This window comes from Odontesthes bonariensis, chromosome 12, assembly GCF_027942865.1.
Source record: "Odontesthes bonariensis isolate fOdoBon6 chromosome 12, fOdoBon6.hap1, whole genome shotgun sequence".
Classification (NCBI taxonomy): Eukaryota; Metazoa; Chordata; class Actinopteri; order Atheriniformes; family Atherinopsidae; genus Odontesthes; species Odontesthes bonariensis.
The window spans coordinates 10,242,221-10,261,838 of NC_134517.1; the positions used below are offsets into that span (position 1 = coordinate 10,242,221).

The window sequence follows — 19,618 nt, forward strand, 5'->3', positions numbered from 1 at the left end:
TATAGTCATCAGCTGATAAGCTGTTGATGTAGTCTGGACCATGATTAAGGCTATGATCAATAAACAAGAGCATTGTTCTTCCTTTGATAGACTAGCTAGGTGTTAACTTTGTTAAGCATTTCACTGGGATCAAAAGGAATATATTACTCACATGACATGCATGTGAGGGGTTTGTTGCCAACATTACATTCGTACCTTGTATGCAGATAAACCTTTTCCATACAAATAGTGATTTTAGAACACCAATCGACCACATTAAAAAAGGAAAAGATTACAACTTGCACTGCAATGTTCTGTTGGAAATCCTGGGGTCCTGCCATTTATGTGGACGGCACACACCCACCTCATTGCAACAACTGTCTCAGGCAGGCAAACCACCGCCCCCAGGACGACCATCACAAAAACCACAACACAAAGGATCCAAACAATCTGCTGCCATCTTCCCAGTGCCAGGCCACACAGGACACCCCCTGGGCTCTGGCTCCTGTGTCCTTTTTAAAAGTTTTTGGCAGCTTAAGTGGGACCTGTCCACTGTTAGAAAAGTGGTTTGGCTGTTGTTGCCGATTTCGGTGTCATTCATGGATTAAATGAGCAATTTTTGTTTGAACGATGATTGTATAGTGGTGTGTTTTAGTTCAGTTAGGACTTGAGGTTCCTGTGTTCCAAGAATTGTGTTTTATTTTTCTCTTCTGTCTTCTAAGTCTCTGTTTTACTGTTTCTCGCTGAATTGTGGGTGTCCAGAAACAAATCAGTGTGGTTATAGTAAGATGTTTTTAGTTGGCGCAAACAGTGTGTGCTCTCTGTTACTAAACTTGACAGCTTTGAGGAGGATCTATCATCCTCTTTGTTTTTAACAGCGTCTGTGATGTACACGCAACAATTTTATCCCCTTATGTGAAAGCTGTAAATCCTATATAAACTTTGCTAACAAGCTGGCGGCCAGAAGCACGCACGTGTGTGTATGTGTGCACGCATTTGTCTGGTCTGTGTGCCATCATACCATTATCTAGCAGTATTCCACATCTGACCTCCTTTTTATTTCTCTCCACACCCACTATTCATGCTTTAACCACCCACAGGCTTCACAAGAGACCTTGTGAGGATCATTTGACTGGAATGATATTGCTGCTTCAGGCTTTTTTTAAGTGGGAGAAAACAAGCAATGTGTTACTCAATCCTCAGTAGAGAGCTTCTTGTGCTCCAGAATGTCTCAATTCAGTTTTTTAAGACACAGGTGTAGCAGCGTTGTCTGGAGGCTTGTTATCCTAATTCTCTTGTTCTTTAAAGTTGTATGTAAACTGCTGTTAATTTACCCTGGAATGCATCTGTGTTTCAGTCAGTCAGCATTATTTGTATGTTCTTATCTGCATCTGTAGAATTTTTTATTATTATTATTATTTGAACTTCATATGGTTGAATAATATTACCCAACGAAGTCCATGCAGGACTAGTCTTAAACATAAACTTACCTGGAACTCCTCATTTCTCTGCATGCAGTCAAGACTTTAATAATGACATCAGTCGCATTCTGTTTTGCAGGGGACCAGAAGTGAGGGGACAATGCGAGTCCATGTGCAACCAAAGTTCTGCTTCCTGTGTGTGCTTACCTTCCTCTTCCATCAGTGCAACCACTGCCATGGAGAAGGACACAGCCACCAGCATGATGGACATCACCATGGCGACCACAGCAGTGCCCACAGCGATCTACAGATCTCTCAGACTCCATACATGAGCGCTGCCACAGTGTCCCCAGCGTCCAAGAGTCCTCGGAGTGACAGTCTGGAGGAGGAGCAGCGCTTCTACATCCAGCAGTTGTTCAAGCGATATGGTCAGAAGGACCGCTTAGATTTCCAGGGTTTTCAGAATATGCTGCTTAGCTTGGGTCTGGGAGAAGTGAAGGTGTTGGATGTGGATCACGAGGATCTAGGCCACGACCACGTAGCCCACCTTGAGCTGCTGGATTTGCAGGAGGGGCTACACTTGCATTCATCAACGAATGAAGACCAAAGTCACGGCCATCACCACGGGCATGATCATACTCACCACAAAGCCCGTTCCCACCATCCACACACGGACCGAGTTCCCACACGCTGCGCCCAGACTACTGCCACTCCAGATGCTGCACCCACTAAGCACGACCATGACCACGGTCATGATCATGGACACAATCATGACCACAGTATGGTAGAGGATAGTAACCATAAACATTCTGATGATCATGAGCGGCATACACATGATCATGAGCACAACCATGGTCACGCACATGATGAAGAGCACAAACAGGAGCAGGTGCAGATGCAATCCAACCACAAGGACCCGTCTTCTCAACAGCACAACGTGCACGATCACAGTGGTGGCCGGGAGCATGATCATCATGTTCCCCAAGAGCACACTGTCATCCCTCCCATCAGCCACGAGCAGCAGCCCTCTGCCCGCCCAGAGCCGTCCACAGCTCCTCCTGCCTCTCCTGCCCCGACAGAGAGCCGGACCAAGAGGCCCAGAAAACCGGCCAGGGTCAAAGGTCAGCGAGGATCAAATAAAATGCCCTCTTCTGAAACGGCTCCAACTGATGACCACGAACACGGTCCTGATCATCATCACAAACACGGCCCCTCTCATAAAGACAAGAGAGAGGCTCCGGGGCACCCTGCTACGTCCACTTTGCAGGTGCTGTCCGGACATCCAGGTGGATTGTCACATCAGCATGAGCAGGTAGGATTTTTTTCAAATTGGGGTTCCCCTCTTTAAAATAAAAATCATCTGTTTGTCAGTATTCTCCACACAATCATTAGTTATTCGCTTATATCCCAGTTTATACAGGGCGAAATATTCCTAATTCTTTGGTTGGAAGTCTTGCTGTGGCTTTATGGTCAGTGGTTTCTTCCTTTTATATTTACTTCTCTACTCCTCCTTCTACTTCCAGTGTTTGAACCTCACTCAGCTCCTCGCCTACTACGGCCTGAATCCCGAAGCACTCATCTCCCGCAGCCAGTTTGCCTATTTGTGTCCAGCTTTGCTCTACCAGATAGACAGTCGTGTCTGTATCCGCCATCAGACGGAGGTGAAGCAGGCGGCCATGGAGCCCGTCAGTTCTGGTAAGAGCTGGGTATCCATTTATTTTGGCCAAACTGACTTTGAAAGTAGAAATCAACTAGTAGTTAGATCATCATGTGTTTTCCATCATCACGTGCTTTACCTCGCAGTAAGATTATGGACGGCAAATGTGAAAGAAGTGCTCGGTTTCAGGTATCCCCAAAGTACAATGTGAGGCCCATGACCTACTCTGGGAGTCAGACAGTTCAACAACAAGCGTTACCTTTTAAACCATTAGTATCTCATCACAGTTTGATCTCAGTACATCCTGCTTGGTTGATCAATAGATCTTTGTTTTGTGCTGTAAACCTAATAGGCCATTACTGGCCTCATCACTGAGAATGTACCTCTGTCATTGATTAACTAGACTGAAAAAATAAACAGCAAGAAGGTAAGATTATTTAAACACTGAATGTAATCTTATTTATAACACAAGGAAGCTCTGTCTGATCTGTTCGATCACCTTTAAACTCAGCGAGTCTGTCGCTGGGGACCTAAGGGAGAGCAGTGTTGGGTGTGATAACATTCTGATGAGGAACGACCTCTTTTGAGGGTTCTCTGTTGTTCTTTGGGCTACATTTAGGGCAGATTCTATGGCTAGTCCCAGTTCCTCCCCTTGGTTCTATTCAGTTTTCATTCTTACAGGGATGGTCCGTGCCCCTTTTCTTTTAAGGATCATGAAGTGGTTGTCATCCAGCCATCCAAATGGCACCAAGGCCCCATGTGAAGGGCTGGATGACCCCCAAGGAAAAAGAACCTTAGGGCCAATGGGTGGAATCAGGAGTAGGCCTGGTCTCCCTTTTGTTGTTCTCATCTGTGGCCACTGTGAAGACTCATGTTTGATTTGTGACCTTACAGATGATGTCACATTTCTCTGTGACCTCATAATGTCAGAAGCTTTGATAACATGCTAATAATTGATAAAGTCACAATATAGGTATAAATATGTGTGAATTCAAGGTAAACACAAGAAACTTGTGCTAAAGAGAAAAATGGACCAGACTCCGTGAATAATTCCCTATAATATAGACCAGTGAGCTGTGCTGTCTAACATGTCAACAGTTGGGCCCACAACACCTCCAGGAGGCTAGACAGTGATCACTGGCGTCCCAGAGTCACTCCTCTAATGCCAGCCATCACTGCTCCTCACACCACAACAACCATCTTTTTTTTTTTTTCCCCACAACCATGAGCTACCCCAGCCTCTCACCAACTGCACAGCAGTCATAGCGGGCTGGGGATACAAAGCCTGGTTCGGCTAGGGGGTAATGAAAGTATAGAGGGTGCCAGTTAGAAATAATTGTAACTTATGGTTTTTATCTGGAGCTACAGGAAACCACCCAAACCAGGAAGTTTATAATGTGATCTGGCAGAATATTCAGTACAGTATAACCTGGAGCTACATGATAGAATATTTATTTGAAATAACCAAGCTGTATTTTATATTGATAATAACTGAAGTCAGCCAGGAAGTAACAGCATTGTCCTCTGGGTAACACCGCTGTTGTCTGCACCGTCTTCTCTCCTTTTCAGTGCACTGATGGAGCTGTTTCTCTGTGAGTAAGGGTTTTCTACTGAATTAACACTCATGAGAGAGCAATGAGAACACTGACTTTAGTTTGATATTGAAAGTTAGGAAAAGCTTCTTTAAGTAAGTTGAGAGCACATCTGAAACAGACAATCCTTAGAACTTTGTACATCTACAGCACAGAGCTTAATGAACTTGCAATTACAGATGAAGGATGAGCATCCTCTAATAGGTCTGTGTAAGACACATTAGAGGATCACTGGAAGACATTTCAGTTAGAGAATTCTTCCACTGGGTTCAACAGTCACACAGACCTGTAAGCCATGCTTTTCCTGTTCATCCTGATTAAACAGTCACTCTGCAGCTAAGTTATGTCACTTTGGCTGCACTTGTATAACCTTTATTTATGCTCATTAAGTTTTCCTACAGGGATTTTTCATTATTTTTAGGTGGGGTTGTGTGTAATATTGAAGTGTTAACATCTGAGTCAGAGCCCTCTTAGCCTTGAGAATTAGAAATGAATCCATACAGGCGAGCCGAGCCCAAAGCTTCTCAGAACGGGGTTATGATAAGAGCACCTTAAATATTTCAAAGGTTAGAGGGAGCTTGCAGGTTTTTACACCCTGTTACTTCTGCGTAAGACAGTTGTTACGCCGATCCAGTCTGTGTAACTGTAATGCAGAAATGACACCGTGTAAAATTGACAAAAATACCGTTCATTTGAACCTTTTATGAACTTTTTAGGTCGGAGTTGTTTTATATTTGGAATTGTTCTCACGGCCTCCCCCTGAGTAGCGTTAAAGGAGAACTGCGGTATTTTCAACTTTAAGCTTCTTTTCTGAGTCGTCTGCAATGTTTTAGAACCCCCCTCACCGCTTTTTTGATGTTTACTGCTGTCTCCGGTATTTGCCTAATTTTGATTCATCTCAACCTGCTTCAGAATGGCAAGTCATGTGCATGTCCAAAAAGGTCCGTAAAAGCACCATAAACGTCACATGACTTGCCATTCTGAAGCAGGTTGAGATGAATCAAAATTAGGCAAATACCGGAGACGGCAGTAAACATCAAAAAAGCGGTGAGGGGGGTTCTAAAACATTGCAGACGACTCAGAAATGAGGCTTAATGTTAAAAATACCGCAGTTCTCCTTTAAGCGATTCTTGCCTGTAAGGAAACCTTGTGATTCTCCAAAGTAAAAACTCTCTGACTGCTGTCAACTGTGTGTAAAGCTGTGATTATGCCGGCCACTTCGGTCATTCCTCGAGTGAATTGGGGCGTCTAAGCAACGCCATAAACATTTATATTGTCAATTCAGGCGCGTTGGATTCACAGCAGTTTTCTTCTTCTGTCAGTCTGTGTTGCTCCTGAGACAACGGCACCCCATTATGACACTGCAGGGATCGCTTCAGAAACTGCACAAACAAACTTTAAGCTCACAGTTTAAGCTTCGACTTTTCTCTTTCTCTGAGTACTTACCACGTTCTAAGAAATAGAGAGGTGCAAGGCTGGCTGAAACCACGTCAAAGTGCCCGGAGCGCCGAGCACAAATGAAGCATCAGACACTGACTACTTAAAAGTATCACACACACCCCTACTTGAAAAAAAACTAGTAACTAAAATATCCCTTTAAAAATAAGTAGTGTTTTTTTTTTTGGTTTATTTGTTGTTGTTTTAGAGAGAATTCTCCTGCATAGTTCCATCTTACAATCACCTTTGCAATATTTTTACCTTAGAAACTGTGTGTGTTTGATATCTGAAGGCTGCTCACGACTTTCTCGCTTTCAACGCGATACGTCTCATCCTTCTTTGTTCTTATCAGATATTTGGGTTGTCACAAAGGGGTTCCAATGATCTTTATGACTAAATGGTTGCAGCGTGGAGCATTTGAGCTGAAACGACACATGTGTTGGAAGGTTTCTGTCTATTGCAGTGTGCATACTTGTAGGGCGTATTTGTGTCCTTAAGTCAAAAAGACCTCGTTATTCCTTCAGTTTGTAATCTGAATACATCCAGTTAGTAAAGCAAAGCCTAATGATGAATGAGGCTTAAAGGTAAGACCGAGAGAATGAAGGTCAAAGTTGAGCCCTGCTTTGTAAATTACTAATGTGTCTACATTTATGAGACTTCAAAGTATAAAATCAAAATTTTTTACAGTTAATGAGTTACAAGTTGTGAAACAAAGCTCATAAAGCCATAAACTCTTCCCACAAAGCAAACTGCACCAGGAATCAGTTGGCTGTGCAAAACGCAGACCTACAACGCTTTCAAAGGACTCGCTACAGTACGTGTGTGGATGAGTGAGCCGAGAATGCAAATCTCAGAGCAGATAACTCACCGACACATGCAGTGGACATGTTTCTTTACCTCTTCAGTTTATCCATCCTCGTGATCTGTATCGTTGCTCCATTTTTAATTGTGTCTCAGTTGTAATTTACATTATGAGGAGCGGGTGAGAAATTGTGGAGCTGTAAACAAAGGGCAACAGGACGTGTGGAGTCATAAGATGTTCTGCTCAACCCGATTTAATTTGAACCAGGGGTGGAAAGTGCAGTTTTACTCAGAACCTGCCTGCAGCTGAAAAAGATTTTCACTTTAAAGTTTTGCTGTCGGGATAGAATAAAGCAGCAGGCGCTTAAGTTCAATTGTTCAGACTTTTAATTATTAAACACATTCCCCTCTGGAGAAATCTATATCACACGCGCCTCAGGCAGCAGTGTGCCACCATTCACAACAGTCATAAAAATGGTAATGATGACGAGGGAGACAGACGAGCACAAACAAGTCAAAAGGGCAGCGGTGGCTCCTCATTAGTGGAAAACTCGAGGCGTTAGATTCTCAAAAACAGTGCGCCAAGATTCAGCCATACACATCACAACACGCTGCAGAGCTGCCTCTCATCTACCTCCTGCTGGCCTTCATGGGGGAGCTCAGAAATTCTTCCTCACTGCTCCCCACTCCCCCCTCTTTTTGCACCGTGCCAATTAGGAGAGCCTAAGCGACACTGTGGGCTATTTTTCCGAGCCATGACTCACAGGAGATGCGTAATTGGAGAGAAGCCACACACCAGTTGGTCTCCTTTTCTCTCCTGTTCCTTTGTCACCACATTCAATTGCTCCACTGCAGCCGCCTGGCCACCTCCACGTCTGCATCCACACAGAAGCACAACTGCACGGAGGTAATGAGATCGAGAAGTAGATGAGCTGCATGAGTGTGAATGACCTGCAGTAATGAACTGTCTGGCTGATATACAGTTGCCTCTCAGGGTTACGCAGTGCTCTGCTTAATGGCAACAAATAAGAAACCAGTCGGCTGTAAAACCTTAGTTTGTAAGGCACATTAACGATGGGGTAGTAAAAGTAAAATAAGAAAGTGAAGGTTATCTTTGACTTCTGAATAATAGCGAAAAATGTTTTCAGCTTGAGCGTTTTGTCTGCTTAATGAGGACGCTCTTCACTAATCTGCACATTCAGTAACCTGCAGCTGAAGCTAGTGATGGTAGAACAGAGGTCATATGCTGTTACTGAGGTGCAAGACACATAAAAGCACTATTGGAAAGTTAAATGGTAAATGGACTGCACTTAAAGCTTTTCTTTGTCCAGCTGACCACTCAAAGTGCTTTTAAGCCAAATTGTATTTGTCACTCGTACAATCAACGGAGCAACGAAAAGAACATCAAGTGATGCTCAAAAAGGCTTCCAAGACTTGTAGGAAAAAACGTGTGTATATATATATATTTTCTGTAGATAGACCCTGTGGCTTCACAGTGAAGAAGACGGTCAGGTCTATCTGGTCCAGTGTGTTTATGGTGTGCCACTTGTGGTATTTCTGTTGCTGCATGCACTGCACATGGAATCACACAAATACATGTTCTTACTCTCTAAGTGGAGAAGCAAGAAGCTGTGACAATCACAGTGACTTTTCCCTCCCCTTTAACCACAACACTGTGCCAGTTGGAGAGGGATGTTTTCCTTAGTGGTGGATTCATGCAGTTTCAAAGATGAAAACAAGGGCTTCAATATCTTCCATTTACTGCACAACCAGAGGGAAACTATGACAGTTTTAAAAGATTGTGACACATTTTTCACTATATTAGTATACAGGTTATCACAATGACTAAAACCATCTGTACTGACCATTTATTAATATTTTCTACAAACAAAGAAAGCTGAGATTAAAAGGCAGCCGAGTGTTTATTACCTTCTTACATTATTTTACGCAAAATAACTGGGTTTAAATAAAAGTTATTTATAAAATCTTAGCTCCCCTGGATGGTTCATCATGAGGATGGGGATTATTGTAGTTAGAAATGTTGTGCAGTAGTAAGAGATTTGTAAAAAGAAGGCAGTGATTCATAGTGAGCCAGTGTTAGGAATGGAGACACTGAAAAATGGGGGACATTTCAAGTAATCACCGAGGTTTCATGAGACTGGTTCAGCTATTTTCAGTTAAGTGAGTCTAAGCTCTGAGAGAGGGAACACTGTCAGAAGTGTTAAGCACTGCTTGTTGTACTTCATCCCTTGTGTTCAATAAACCTAGAGTCACTTGACTGAGTTTTGTGCACTGTCAAAGTAACTTGGGTTTTACGAGTCCTTTAAAGGCCAGCAAGTAAATTAGTTGCATACAGATTTCCTGAATATTTGTGTACAGAAACCCAACAAATACACATTCTGTTGGGGAAAATGTCAGACTGTGCTCCCCACCATCATTATCTGAAAAATGTTTTTATTGTAGCTGTTGAGCGTCGGGGTCCTGCAGTTAAAACGAGCTCCTCAGGAAGAACCGCCGCGCTCAGTGAGTGGATAGGCTGCAGCCTTACAGGAGCTGCTTCTTGGAATTATTTTTAGTGCCGCAGCTGTGTGATGGTACGCTAACGGCTGGACTCGGTCTCTCCAAAGACCTCGCTGTCAGACATGAAGCATGTTTCTGGTCACCTCCAGCCACACCACCTGGGGCCCATCACATGAAAAGTGGGTTTGCTTGTGGGATTTTCCACTTTTTAACAATTTTCTATGAATTAAACCCAATTAGAGTTTGATATATGTTGGGGTAAAATCTGGTTACGGAATAATGATTGATTTATTTTTCACCGTCTTACAGCAAATGTGATCTCTTCTTTACACATGAATTACCCACAGGGCTGTGGTAGCTGCTCTCGCGGTGTCTTGCACAGCGATTCTTGCTGAACAGTACTCGGGTGTGTGGTGACATGCTTCTGAGGTGCCATCACTGAAGTAAATTGCCTGAAAGATGCACATTACATACACACAGTGACATTAGCTGAATGTCAGCAGTGAGAGGCTGAGCACGGCTGAAGCAAACCCATCACCTGCTTTGGTGTGACATTGAATTTCACTCTACATTAAACATTTGGTCGCCTTTGATGACAGAATGGCAAACCTTTTCTCTCTGTCTCGGGTAGTTTTGAGATGTGTTCTGGGCTGACAGTTGAAATGATCGTGCAGCTTTATCTTTCTTTTGTGTTTTATGTCTCATGACTGCGGACTTGGCTGAAAAATGAGGAGCCTAAAACTCTGCTGAAATGTCGCATCATCTTATTTTGTGGGGGCTTTGTGCCATTACAAGGACATCTGGATTGACACCCCCTGGAGAAAAGTTTCCCTCGCATGCAAACAGGATGGGACACAGTAAAATGAAATCAGTCCGTGGGGACAGGATGATAAAGCTGTGGTTGTTAGTCTAACATCTAATGCTAAATGCCTTGCTGGCTAAAACTGAGATGCTATTTGACTCAACTATACAAGTGTTCCAAACTGAGACCAGTGTGGGGACAGCAGCCCTTTGTCACCTCGGTTCTGAAAGGCTTCTTTGCTTCTTTTCTCCAGTGTGGATCTGGACCTGGGGCTTCGTTTCCATCACCATCATCAGTCTGCTGTCGCTGCTCGGCGTGGTGCTGGTACCCATTCTCAAGCAGTCCTGCTTCAAATACCTGCTCACCTTCCTGGTGGCGCTGGCCGTGGGCACGCTCAGCGGCGACGCTCTCCTTCACCTGCTGCCTCATGTGAGTACAGCACACAGGGCCAGAACACACATTCTTTCTCTCTGCGCTTCATTAAAACATTTAGGTTTGTGTCGTTTCTAATACCTTTGCAGGTTAGATGGGCGGCACAAATAAACCTTACGTTATTTTGCCATTCAATCCAACGGTTCTGCTATAAATCCTTTGCAGTGTCTTGAATCTTTTTATCTTTAAGCAATGAATTGTTTCTTGTTATTTTCCTTTTATGTACAAGATAATGTCAGATTATTAGAAACGCTTAATATAATTCAGTTCCACTGTGACCTGTGTCATAAGCCGCTTTCGGACTGTTGGAACCTTTGGCAGTTCTAATAACCTTTTAATCCGCGGGGCCGTTTTCTCCCGTGTTCGGACATACAGGAACTCGGGGCTAACTCCCTCAGTTCCTATAACTATTTAGCTCCTTCTCCGAGGTCGGTCTTTTCATAGTTCTATAGAACTATTCTAAGGGAGGTGTGTGGTGGTCGGTAGCTACGCCCCATGTCATGCTATCACGGCTGAAATGTCTCCTCATATGACACAGACACAACCAGCGGGTGTTTAATAAGTTAAACTTACACTGGTCTCATTTGTCTGCTGCGCTCTGCTCTCCTTTCTTCCTTCATGAAATGAAAAAGTATCTCCTGACTCTCTCTGTGAGCTCTTCCAGCTCGATATTAGACGCCTGATGTGATTGTCCATGATTAATATCACCATCATGCAGACCATAAACACAGTGGCCTCCCCGCTCTCCATATTAGCTTCTTGGTGGTGTTTTTTTCTACTCTCCTTACTTTTACCGTTTTGTTTTGTGTTTGACTGTAGCGCTAAACGGCTAACGGCTAACACGTCACTGAAGCAGACGGCTGCGCGCGGCGCATCAGTCCCTATCAGGTCCCAACTCATGTGCGAATGCAGACTGAAACAGTTCCGCTGGGGAAGGATAGTTATCAGAACGAAATTCGAGGAGGGTAGTTCTGATAACTAATTTCTTAGAACGGTCTGTCCGAAAGCGGCTATAATAGCCGCATTCGAACAGTAGGAACCTTTGGCAGTTCTAATAACCTTTTAATCCGCGGGGCCGTTTTCTCCCGCATTCGGACATACAGGAACTCGGGACCATCTCCCTCAGTTCCTATAACCATTTTAGCTCCTTCTCCGAGGCTGGGTCTGTTCTGGGTTCTATAGGAACACATCTGACGGAGATGTTTGGTGTTTGGTGTCATGTTGTCACGTCTGAAATGTTTCCTCATACGACACAGACACAACCTGCGCGTGTTTAATAAGTGAAACTTACACGTTGTCTCCTTTGTCTGCGGCGCTCTGCTCTCCTTCCTTCATGAAATGAAGAAGTATGGCCTGCGCTCGATCCTTCGTCTCCTGACTCTCTCTGTGAGCTCTTCCAGCCTCGATGTTAGACGCCTGATGTGATTGTCCATGATTAATATCACCATCATGCAGACCATGAACACGGTGGCCTCCCCACTCTCCATGTTAGCTTGTTTGTGTTAGCTTCTCTCCTTACTTTTACCGGGTTTTGTTTTGTTGTTGAATGTGGCGCTAAAGTAACACGTCACTGTCGCAGACGGCTGCGCCGCATCAGTCCCGACTCGTGCGAATGCAGACTGAAACAGCTCCGCTGGGGAAGGGCAGTTATCAGAACGAAAATTCGAGGAGGACCTGTCCGAAAGCGGCTAACGAATGATTGCTATAAACAGGAACTTCTTCTTCTCACGTCCGACACCCAGTGGTTCTTCCTTTACGTCTTTAAGGTCCGAACGCTCTTCTGCGGGCTCTGTTGGAGCTTCTCAAACAGACATCTACATGTTTTAGTGTTCTGCTGTCACTCGGGGAAGTAGCGGAGATATGTGGAGCACTCTGAGCTGTGGACTGTTTAGTTGTGTTGGTGCTTTAGCTTTGCTCTTCTGCGGAAAACACACAAGTCAAAGAGGACAAAGATCTGCTTTGTGATGAAGGGAAACTTAAGCTTAAACTTAAGTGCCTTGAGATGACATTTGTTGTATTTGGCGCTATATAAATAAAAATGAATTGAATTGAAGTTAAGCGTTACATAATGACATTTATCCAGTGCAGCTGAGCTTTTCGCCTATTCCTTTTTTTTTTTTGCCATTTATTGTTTTTTGGGGCTTGCTGTTGTTGGGCTCTCCTCGCTCAAGCTAACGTTCAGCCCATCAGCATTTGACCTTCATCTACACGGCTCTTGGTTCGTTGTAAACATTCACTGGGGCCAAGAATGACACAGACTGAAATCTCTGCAAAGGTAGAAAATGGCTCATGAGACAAAATCAGGTCTCCTGGAGACGAGAGGCTTCCCAAGTTCACAGACCTGACATATGAGGAAGGATGCCATATTAATAATGTCTGAAGTTGAAGCCTCCTGACAGACTTGAGACCAACTTTTTCAGCTTGAGCATTTATTCATGGCATTTAATCTTGAAGAACAAATTGCAGGTTAGCAACCCCAGTGATTTCATGTAATATGTAGCAAATAACAAATTGTGTGTGGATTCACATTATTAATCTCTTCATCATCGAAACTCCTGTGTAGATCCATATTTCTTATTAAACTTGTCCCAGCTTGACTGATCTCCACTCTGACATCCCCTCATGGCAGATTTATTTATTTATTTATTTGTTTATTTATTTTTAAGCTGAACAAACACTGAAACGTATTGAAACAACTCTGAGACACACATGAGCACAGAGATCTTTAACATTTTTTTCCCATCTTTAACGGTAAGAAAACAGCATGTAGGATTAATGTTGATGCAGCAGACAGAAACATTATCTCCTGCACATTCAAAACCTCTTTCACTTGTTCAAATCCATCTGCAAAAGCACGACTGAACGAAAGTATTGATGTTTGTGTAACGCGTTATCATTTTTATATTGCATTTAAATCTGTTTACAGAACAAGTAATGCATATTTGTAAATCAGTCTATATTCATGTGAATTTGATCGTACACCATTGTACGTGGTGTAAATATTGTCTGACAGCACCTGTACAATCCACCAACAGGAAGTCACAAAAGAACAATCAACAAATTCCCAGGCAGCGACGCAAAAGTGTCCAAAACCCGATCCATGCATACAAGAAACTCTACAAATGTTAAAATATTTACAGAACAACCATCAGGCAAATGGTAAACAGTTTAAAAAATAGAAGAGAAGACTCACAGGACCTGTTGTTGTCTTCGTAGAGCTGGATCTCCGACAGTTCTGTCACTGTTGTTCCTGTCAGCAGCCATAATATGATGCAGTATGAATGCCTACTTTTTCCTCTGAATTATGGCATTTCTTTCTGGTTAAATTGATCAAACCAAGCAATAACTTTTTAAACCTACGTTTCCACGAAATATGTTCTTATTTAGTGAGAAATACAACATGCAAATTGGTCTTTAACTGCAAGAATTACAATAAAATTAGCATCTTCTGGATTGTCTTTCTTTTTTTTAATTCTTGTGGGGGGGGGGGGAAATCCCTCAAACAATTAATTCATTAATGTCATTTTAAAATCATATTTTACGAAGTAATATGTGATCCTCGTCCGCCTCTCAGTCACTCTGTGTTCCTCCTCTTCACAGTCTCAGGGGCAGCACGATCACAGCCAACACACGGCGAGCCATGACACTGATCTGGTGACAGATTTTGATGGAGTGTGGAAAGGGCTGACGGCGCTGGCCGGCATCTATCTGCTCTTTATCATCGAACACTGTATCGGCATGTTTAAGCACTACAAAGACCAGAGGGTGAGACAAACATGGCCGTGCTGTAAACACTTCTAACACTGGACTTTGTCCTTTTTCTAAGTTTGTTTTTTTTTTTTGCTGAGACTATTTAAGGTTACAAAGTGTAAAAAAAGCATGTCTGTGAATGGAGCATGAAATTGTATCCCTGCTCACAGGGCCTAAAGAAGGTGAGTGAGGAGGGTAAGATCGGCAGGAAGTTGTCAGATCACAAGTTGAACCGGCGCTCAGATGCGGAGTGGCTGCACCTGAAGCCACTCAGTGAAGGTAAGAGACGTTTGGTCACGCAGACTTCACAGCAGCTTAGTGCCCAGAGCCATCACTGTAACATCTCCCCTCTCATTCAGACCCAGACACTACAGTCATCTCCTCTGACGGCGGAAACGACGACACGCAGCTCACAGAGCTCCAGACACCTGACTCTCCCACCAACAAGACACCGCACGCTCCCGCAATCCCCCAGCAAGACCAAGAGACCCCCACCAAGGAGAATGGCCGCAAAGCCAAGCAGCACAATCACGGGCACAGCCATTCGCACGGACACGGCCACTCTCATGGAGGAAACTGCCACTCAGACCAGGAGATGAAGGACGCTGGTATAGCCAGCATTGCCTGGATGGTCATCATGGGAGACGGCATGCATAACTTCAGCGACGGTCTCGCTATAGGTAACTAGTTCATTTATAGTTTAAATCTGCTCGTGGAAATGTTATGTCATGTGACAAAAATCTAAAATTTTAAACTCGTCATAAAGTGTAACTTCAACTGAAATGCTAAAAAACATAATGGTACAAATCCCTAAACTATACCTATTGTCCAAGCTGTCAATATGATTCGGAAGATCTGAGATGATTGTATTTATGATTATATATTGAAATAATATTGATGTTGCTTATAATTCAAGAAAAAAATAAGCTACATAAATCCAAAATGATTTTTTTTTTGAATGGGTAAATTCTGAAAGTGAATCATTTCTCGTGTACTCAAAGAAAAGTAAGGCCTACATAGTTATACATGGGACACATTTTTTTTTCACCTTGTGCTGTCCAGCATCATGGCAGCAGAATTGTAATCTGAATACCATGTTGTGCCAAACACATTCGCTTTGCCATGGGAAGCTTTACGAGTGTAAAGCTCCCCTTGACGCCCAAGTACTGCTTATTTATTCATTTTTGTTACAACACTTTATACATATTAATGAAGATCCTGATGGGAGAACAAGGAAAGAGGAAGAGCAAAGAAAAAAAATGAGGAATGATAGAAGACAATGAGAAGAACAAGACAAAACCAGACAACTCGCGGCTACATCTGTAGAAACGCTGAACAGAAAACATCCTACGGCCTCTGTGGGGAAACCAGGCGAAGAATCATCAGAAGCATCTGCCACTCAGCACACCCCCCCCCCCCCCAAGCCTAGTGTGTCTAAGGTGTAATTAAAACTGAGGGGCATGTGGCTGCAGAGTGCAGCAAAGGGGACCACCAAAGTGGCTCCACCCACCACAACCCTTGAAGTAAAACCCTGAGGACACATCGGAGGCCCCAGAGCAACTACCCACCCACACTATGGCGTACCGATGTAACCCCCCCAGGCATAGACCCCAGATAGGCCAGATACATGGCTCCCCCACAATGACCAACCCAGCCCCCACACCCTGGCAGACCACCAGAACCCCGAAGTCTCCAGGCCCCCCGCCCCAGAGAGACGGCAAACCCCCCCCCCCCCACACACACCACTAAGTGATGGAGATAATCAGCGGCGACCAGAGAGAATCACATTCAGCCGATGAATGTTTGGAGGAGGCAGACATTGTCTCCATGCTAATATGAACTGAAAGAAGAATGTTCTTTGCTTTCCAGTTCACGAGAATAAGACAATAAGACAGTGAGGACCATGCGTGCCGAGTTCCTTTCCATGTTGATGTCACCCAGCACGCACAATATTACACTCGAGCCATGTTGATAGGTCCTCACAAACCTCAAGCCAGAACTTCTGGACAGGTGCACAAAACCACAAAGCGTGTGGAAAATCACCAGGTGTGATGTTTGAGTGTGTAAGACCTATCCAGAACATCCTCTGTCCTGTATGTGTTCTGTGAAGAATTTAGTATATCATTCTGATTAAAAACAGAATGTTTTTAAATATTTCTTCTTACAGTTTTTGATAGTTTCATCCTGTTTTTTTATTTTCTTTCATTTGTGGAACAAGCAGACTTGAACTGGAAATGAATTTCAGGCTCTAGACTGATGCCAAACCTCGGAAAAGCTAGGATTTTGTCAGTTTGAATGGAAAAGCACTGACACCTCAGTCCAGAAATGAAGTTCATTCGGACTATGTTGAGGGTTTATGTTGTTTGTTTTTGTGCAACTCTACAAAACAAAAGGTCCACCTCAAACTATATTTGTATGAGTTTGAGATACCACTGAAAGAAGTAGTTATTGGTGGGTAATGTGTTTAGATAATGCATCAAACTCTGTGAGCTGTGCAGGGATGATGCTGCCACATCTTCTTCCCACGCCAGTGTTAATATTGTTCACTGCTGTGAGAAGATTGACATTGCGCTTATGTTTGTATGTTGAACATAAAAGCAAGGTCAGTGTGGAACAACTGGAAACTGGAACTCGCCTGTTTCTCTCCAAATGTAAATAAAGAAAACTCGATTCTTTAACCTACACAAGAGCTGAAGTGTAAAAAAGGCTTTTGTGGCTATTAGTGAAATTAGGATTATGTCTCAAATGGCTTCTTCCCAACATGTTGGCTTGTTCAGAAAGAGTAAAGCCTCCTGGAAATCTGTCTGAGTCGAGCTGCTGCCTCGTGCCTAATATTTTAGTGGTGGGTTAGAGAGGAGTATCCATCTTCTCAGCTAACTGTTGGTGGCTCTGCTTTTTGTCTCTACAGGTGCAGCATTCAGTGCAAACCTGACTGGTGGCATCAGTACATCTGTGGCCGTTTTCTGCCACGAATTACCTCATGAACTTGGTGAGTGCAACAAGAGCCGAATGTTTTTTTTTTTTTTTTTTAAAGTCAAAAGCAGGAGTAATTTACTCACTAAACACAATACACATTCATTATTGGGTGGTTTGTGAAGAATTTTCTGTTTCTTCACATAATGATAATCAGAATCAATTCAATTCAAGTCAGTCTCATTTATATAGCGGCAAATTACAACAAATCTCAAGGCACTTAAATAATACAGTCCAATTCAAGCCAATGGGAGTTCAATTCATTATAATCATAATCCAATTCATTAGAATTGACAACAACAATAATGCCAAATGTACATAAAGTAATTTGAGAGATTACACGGGGAAAAGAGAGCAAAGTGAGGAAAGCTGTGACATCAGAGGCGCCCCAGCAGGCTTGGCCTATAATCACTGCCTCACACGCAACTGAAACTTCATGCTTTGAATTTTAAACATCTCTGCTGCATCAGTAATCTTCACTGTTGTCCTAACTTCAGAAGAATTAGCATTTTTTTGTTTGACATCACTGAGATAACGTGTCAATATCCATTAGCGAGGATGATGGAGCGCGTCTGGCACACGTTCAGTCCAACAGAAAGCGCTGCTGGTGCCTGATTTGCATGCAGTCTGTCGTCTGAGGACACGTTTGATTCCGTTAGATCCAGCAGCAGCGAACCGAAGCTATCAGCTGTGTTTTTATTTAGTCCATCAGGCCCTCCCGAACCTATTTGTTTATAGTGAGAAGAAGAGGTGGTGGGGTTGTGTGTCACATGTGAAGAGCACATGTGTGAGGCAGTGTATCATAAAGTGGGTTTGTCCCCCTTTTGTTTATCAACAGGATCTTGCCGCCTTCTTATTGTCTTGGGGGCTAAATAACAACGAAATCTGTTATCAAGGACGTGACACGTGTTTTAATATATTGCTGCTTTAAAGTTTGCTTTAAAGTGCCAGAAAATCCAGCTGTGTGTGAAATGCCAGCTGCATATAACATCAATTCACCTCCAAAATGTAGTTCTATAATCACTCTCGTTTCACTCGGCTGTAGCTGAGTTTCCGGATGGGTAACCGCAGCACTGGAGTCCCGTCTCAGAGTGCACGTGAGGATTTCTCGGGCTGCTTTTCTTTGTCTCCATGTGATTTGCGGTTGTTTCCGTGCTCGGGCGTAAGCGGCGCTTGCTGTTGCGCTTTCATCCCGTCGAGCCACTCGTCAGACAAACGCAGCAGTTTAACAGGTGCACCTCTCAGCTCAGCCCCGACACAAAAGCCGTCCCCTGACTGGCATCTGGGTGGAAAAATGTGATGATCATGAGGATCCTTTAACCACCCGTAGTGAAGCTAATTGGCAGTGATGGGTGTGTTAATTGCGGTAGATGAGGCGGTGGCAGGCGTGTCTGACGGATTGGAACCGAGGAGGAAGGAAGCACTGCAGCTCGTTGAGGAGGAGGGGGGGGGGGGGAATGTCACTGAAGTGAGGTGTTTGTGGACTTCTTCTCTCTTTTCCCTGGCACTGATTGATGGATGAGAGCAGAGTGGTAATATATTCATTGTGGTAATTAGCGAGGAAAAGAGGCCGCTTATTACATGGTGCAGGAAATGTAGGCCACCACTCTTCTCAGCATTCATCTCTCTCTTTCCAAATCCAGGGCGTTTCCGCTGAGACTTGGGCCGCTCCCTGCATTTGGCCTGACAATGATTGAAGAGGGTAGAGAGGCTACAGCATGCATATGTAATCATAAGCACATCAGAGGGGAGTTAGAATACATTTCTTGGAGAGTGCAGCTCTGTGTTTTCCACCTACTTTTGGACAGGTAGAGGTGGAAGGGGATTGTTTAGTGCAGGTTCACATCATCAGCGACGGCAGTTCCAATATGCTGAGGAAAATAGTAAAAAACGCCATGCTCCTCAGTAAGGAGTCCTGAAGGAGCACAGTGCACGTCACAGAGGTTAGACGTGTGTTCCAATCAGCACTGGAATGCTGGAGAACCAGTGTCACGGTGTTGAAATCAGCGTTTCCTCTTCCTGACAGGTGACTTTGCAGTGCTGCTGAAAGCTGGGATGTCTGTGAAGCAGGCCATTGTCTACAATCTGCTGTCCGCCCTCATGGCCTACGTTGGCATGATTATTGGCACAGCTGTGGGCCAGTACACGCACAATGTCACCAACTGGATCTTTGCCATCACGGCTGGCATGTTCCTTTATGTGGCTCTGGTGGATATGGTAAGTTGGACCCCCCCTCCAAAAAAAACAACAACAA

General features: G+C 43.8%; 1 protein-coding gene across 1 annotated transcript in view; it reads left to right on the forward strand.

Annotated features, from left to right (window-relative positions):
- Positions 1 to 19,618, forward strand: part of slc39a10 (solute carrier family 39 member 10) — a 32,190-nt gene that overhangs the window by 9,617 nt on the left and 2,955 nt on the right. Inside the window, exons 2-9 of the mRNA XM_075479066.1 lie at positions 1,540 to 2,712; positions 2,924 to 3,095; positions 10,463 to 10,638; positions 14,242 to 14,406; positions 14,562 to 14,670; positions 14,751 to 15,071; positions 17,300 to 17,380; positions 19,391 to 19,581. Of these exons, the coding sequence (XP_075335181.1) occupies positions 1,561 to 2,712; positions 2,924 to 3,095; positions 10,463 to 10,638; positions 14,242 to 14,406; positions 14,562 to 14,670; positions 14,751 to 15,071; positions 17,300 to 17,380; positions 19,391 to 19,581 (2,367 nt within the window). The 5' untranslated portion in view covers positions 1,540 to 1,560. The remainder of the gene's footprint in view (positions 1 to 1,539; positions 2,713 to 2,923; positions 3,096 to 10,462; positions 10,639 to 14,241; positions 14,407 to 14,561; positions 14,671 to 14,750; positions 15,072 to 17,299; positions 17,381 to 19,390; positions 19,582 to 19,618) is intronic.